A 5,174-nucleotide genomic window follows, 5' to 3' on the forward strand; every position below is an offset into this window, starting at 1 on the left:
AATCTTCCACATCTTCAGTTCCTCGCGGATAAATGTGTGTACAGTCCCCACACTAACATCAAAATGTGCACCTATTGTCTCTATAGACACATGACAGTCTTTATCCATGAATGTCTTTATTTGGCCAATCAACTCTGGTGTTCTGATTTCCTCACTCCTCCCACACCTCTCATCCCTCACAGACTCCCTCCTTGAATCTCTTATGCCACTCAAAAACTGATGATCGATTCACGCAAGATGGTTCAAATGGAGCCTAAAACATTCCATACGTTTCTGACGCTTTTTTTTTTTCATGTTTAAAACAGAATTTTATTGCATATCCTTCTTCGAAGGGGTCCTCACATCAAGATTTCATTTTTGAAATTCACTAGCTGTGACGATCAGGCTTTAGTAGGATGTATTCCAGTTCCTGTTGTAGCTGTTCATTTGAACCTGAAATCGTAAAAATTAGTCAATCATCTCATAAGATGTATAGCAATAACATACTGAATTTTCAAGAGTACACGACAATTTAAATGCCTGTAAAAAAAAGTCTGGAAACTTATTGAGGGAATTTCGTATATGTGAAAGATCTTTTAGAAAAGTCAATTTTTAGAAAAGTCAATTTTTAGAAAAGTCAATAGATATGCGAAGTAGTTTAAATGCTGCTTTTAATTGCCTGCTTTGTTAATACATCACATCACTTCACCACTGTGTAATACATTTTATATAAGATTTTTTAAACACTAATACGCTTTCAAAAGACCGTTTAGATGTTTTGTTAGATGAGGCAACGTTATATCAATTATGACGTCATTCCGCAAGTCGTGACGAAAGGGAAACCAAAAGATAAACAAACGTTACTCATATCTCGGTGCAAATAAATAAGAACTTAGTGAAATAAATGTGTACCTCTTTAAGTCATCGTTCATATCCCCGATATTTTTTCTCAGATATTTTTCTAGGCAAAATGCTTTCTACAAAAACACCGGCATCTTACGGGAGGAATCACGTGACGGTTGTCAATATCCTAAGTCAAAAATGATTTTTGTGGAACGAACTGGATTCGAACTTGAAACACAGGCTGTTATTCCGTGTCGTTGACCGCATTTAACCCAAGTTTGATTTTTCTAAGAATGCATTCAATTTAAAGAAATGTTATGTCATGTCATAAAATGACGTAATAATTTGCTTAAAAGAATGAATTAAAGAATAGACTCAAGTGATTATCCTAATTTTCTAAGAATGGATTTCATTTTTAAAATATTACGTTCACGTCCTGAAGAATATAAATGGTTAAAAGTGATTCTTGGATTCCCCATCGGCTTTGGTATCGGTGCGGCATTTTATTTCATTCTCCTCGAACAATCTCATCCACTCGAAGATTTATCGCGCTACGTAGGAGTGATGTTCTGCATGGCCTTCTCGATCGGCTACGCTACGTCGGCTCAAATTCGTTGCATGTCCTGGCTCATAATTCCGTGCTTATTCAACAAAAGCGGCCGCTCATTTGTGCAAAGTTTTGTGCTCATTTGTCTCATACAAGGTCCGATAACGAATATCATTACCAACGGCAAAGTGGCCGTTTTGTCCTTTAAATGTGCCTCCGAACTTTTGAAAAACCAGTCTTTGGTTAAGTTGTCTTTGAATCGGAAACCGATGGAAGACGCCCTGATTGAAATGAAAAAGAATGATTTCCAGCTGAAGAAGTTTTCGGATCAAATGAACCAAGCATTCAGTCGAATTGAAAACGAAATAGAAGACGAAAAAGAAGTGGAAAAGATTAAGGTTAGAACCCGGATGATTGACAAAACCGAACATTCTGAATCGCGCGCTGATTTTATCGAGAAGAAACGCCGAATAGACGAGACGGATAATGACGCCGATGTAATCGAGAAAAAATACGCACGAAAGGGCGATTACCGTTGCCAGGACGTGTTTAATTCCGGCATCGAAAATTGCAAAAAATCATTGGATAATGTCTACAATAGATGCCTAGCCAAAGTGGCGGTTATTGGATACGTTATTTGCAAACTAGTCGCCGTCAACTTTGTGTGTGACGTCATCAAACTTGTCCCGACACTGATTGGCTACACGTGTGACTCGATGCCCGTGATTGAGTCCGGATTCGGAGAGCTCTACCTCAAAGAAAAGGCTATGCTCAAATCCTTCGGCGACAGCAGAGACATCAGCTTTCAGTACAAAATGATCACTCCGAGCGTAAGTTTAAATGTCACGACGGTCGAAGAGCTACAGAAAAGTATGATGCACGAATTTGAGAAACGGGAATATTGGATCAACGTGGCGAAGAATCTAACTCTCCGACTTTTGGCGTTCACTTTTGTATTTCTCCTCAAGAGTTCGTATGATTACACGATGAGTTATCTAAGCGACATCAACTTTGACAATTTCTACGTCACGGACTATTTCCGGTATTTAGATAAACGTCGTGAAATTGACGGCAGGAAGAAGAAGATTCTTCCTTTACGCAAAGGCGAACGCAAATATTTCGTTTCGTCTTTCACTTGCAGACTTTTGCCAAACGAACGCAAAAAACTTGTATCAGAAACGTTTGTTTTAATTGTCCGATTCGTCCTAGTTTTAAATATACTTTTGCTTGATCACGTCATTTTTACCGTCTTGTCCATCATCCGGAACCAAAGCCGGATCGATTATCACCAGAAAGGTTATCAGAAAATCTTGGTCAAAACAGAAGGAAAGGGCTTCTTAAGCCACATCATGAGGATGATGCTGCGGAGTTTTAGCAAGGAACATTCGATAGACGAAATAAGCACAAACTTTCCCTGCCTTCCAGATCCCGTCTCATCCGACTCTACGACCATCTACAAAATCGGAGCATTATACGCAATCATTTGGTTGCTTTTGCTTACCCAGTCGTACGCTTTGCGCTTGCGCCATCCGGTCGCAGATTTCTTCTTCCGGCGTCGCGAGAAAACGCGAACGCTATATTTGTATAACACTATATTGAAAAGACGGGAAGGATATATACGTTATATGAAGAATCAGATTCACAGGTTGACGATGGAGAAACAGCTTCAACGGGAATATAGCATGTCGTTTTGGCTGCTTAAGTGTTTCTCGAAGTATTCCCGTTGTATGGCAAACCAACTGAGGAAAAGGGTTGTTTGTTTGATGTGCGAAGATCCACTCGACTCCTATGATCAGCTTTGCCCGAAACCAAACTGCAGATCTTTTTATTGCGACGAATGTTGGGAAAACGTGGGTTCTTTATGTCCTGGCTGTCCAGAAAGTCGATCTGACGAAGAAATTGTCTCAAAAGATTGCAATAAATAATTAAAAATTATTATTTAATTTATAGTACATTTCTCGGTTATGTCCAAAAATTCAGTATGCAAATTAAGATGCCGGAAGTGGACTCAGTTTACCTAAATATGGAATGGACGTCAGTAAGCATGAAACGAAATACAAAATCATATGGAAATAATTTGTGCTTTCATGAGACAATAAAAAATAATAAACTTTAATTTTTTACATTTTCATAGCTTTTTTAGGGACGTGCAAAATTAATAGCCGATAGCTCAAAATGTGTAAACAGTTTGACCCCTACCTTTACTTAAAAAATTTACCAAAAATCAGGAAATTAACCAGTTTTAATGAAATGTTCAGTATTTATCGACTAATGATCACGGAATATAATTTTCATTTGAATCTTAGTGGAAATGTATTACTTTGTTTAAATGAAAATACCTTTACTGAAAGTTATGATTTTGAGTAGTAAAAAAAATGAATGAATTTATTTTTGTTTTTTATGAAAATAAAACACCGTAAATTATAACATTTAAAAAAAAAATAATTCTTTCAGAAACAGTACGAAAACAGCCCATGAAGTCTGCATTAATGAATTCGATATAACTCGAAGAAAAATTAATTTCTCGAACTATCAATAGTATCTTTGAATTAAGCATTGGTTATTTAATATTTTCATACAAAAATTTATAATTGCAAAAAATATTTTTACTCTTTTTAGATTACATGTTTCGCATAATTTTTATATGTAAAATTCTAATATTTTCCTTGCTTGAATGAACGTGTAACTTTCGGCGTATCATATTTTTTCTATAATCTTGAAAAATAATTGTTTTTAATTTAAAAGGACGAACACAGAAAAACAATTAGATTTTTTAAATTTGTAAAAAATTATACAAACGTTCATGATAAGAATGTAAGGATGCACGACTGGAGAAACTAAAGAAAACTAACACTCCCTACCTACCTCCAATTACTTGACGCCATTTTCAAACAGCTTTTTGGCTTTCTAACATTTTGGGCTTCTATGGAATCCACGCTTACAAGACTTAGTTTATTTATGCTTAAGTGAAGCTAGAGTCTTTCGCTTTTGGGGGCTAATTAAGCCATTTTTGTACAAACAATGTGTTTTTATTCAATATCTTAAGACTTTACTAATTATTTTTTAAATAGACTCAGAAAACTAATATTTATCTTTCAAAGGATTTGTAGAATGAATTTATTTAACTTCAAAATTTAGCTAAATTTGTCAGATTCCGAATGTAGCCATGAAAAATTTTTCATTATAACTTTTTTTCACAACTTTTTTTCTTCAACCAGAACTTTTTCCTTTTAAAAATTAACGGTAGACTTTAATCTTTCAAATATAAAAAAAGTAGTCAGAAACTTACAAAAAAATATGATAAACCGGCTTACAAAACTATGTCCTTTTTTCGCCATTATTGCCAGTACCTACTTTTTTGTTTTAATACTAGTGTTATCACGAAAAAAAAAAATAATAGCAATTTTTATTCTTTATATTGCTATAAATGGTGTCCTTTTCAAATAATATATTTATGTGTTTTACAAGTTTATCACAGAATTATGTCATAAATAATGTATGAAATTTTTTTATTAATATTTCTTGTGTTATCAAAAAAACTTATTTTAAACATTTCTATAAAAAAAACTTCCTTAAAATGAATAAATGGTATTTTGTCATAAATAATGTATGAAAGTTTTTTTTATTAACACTTTTTGTGTTATCCAAAAAGTTTCCGTTTATGTATTGCAAACATTTTCTTTCTTATTCCAGCTTTGACTTAAACTCTGAACATTTTTAATTGTACTTATCTTGTTTTTTTCCTTTGTTTGTTTTTAAATCTTTTTTATCAAATATGCTATTATTAGCTAATACTGTTTTCTTA

The 5,174-nt window shown here is 34.2% G+C and overlaps 1 protein-coding gene across 1 annotated transcript; it reads left to right on the plus strand.

Moving 5' to 3' along the window:
* Window positions 1-797: 797 nt before the first annotated feature.
* LOC145270411 (E3 ubiquitin-protein ligase DCST1-like) lies at window positions 798-3,307 on the plus strand. The gene has a single exon (XM_080126056.1). It carries the CDS (start codon window positions 1,225-1,227, stop codon window positions 3,292-3,294), a length of 2,070 nt encoding a protein of 689 aa, XP_079982182.1. The 5' UTR covers window positions 798-1,224; the 3' UTR covers window positions 3,295-3,307.
* The last annotated feature ends 1,867 nt before the right edge of the window (window positions 3,308-5,174 follow it).

The sequence above is a fragment of the Euprymna scolopes genome, chromosome 4 (genome assembly GCF_053919585.1).
Source record: "Euprymna scolopes isolate OS-2025 chromosome 4, ASM5391958v1, whole genome shotgun sequence".
Taxonomy (NCBI): Eukaryota; Metazoa; Mollusca; class Cephalopoda; order Sepiida; family Sepiolidae; genus Euprymna; species Euprymna scolopes.

Bases quoted from the DNA above. Each gene is read 5' to 3' on its own strand.
- LOC145270411 (XM_080126056.1), top strand. From the start codon at position 1,225: ATGGATTTCATTTTTAAAATATTACGTTCACGTCCTGAAGAATATAAA.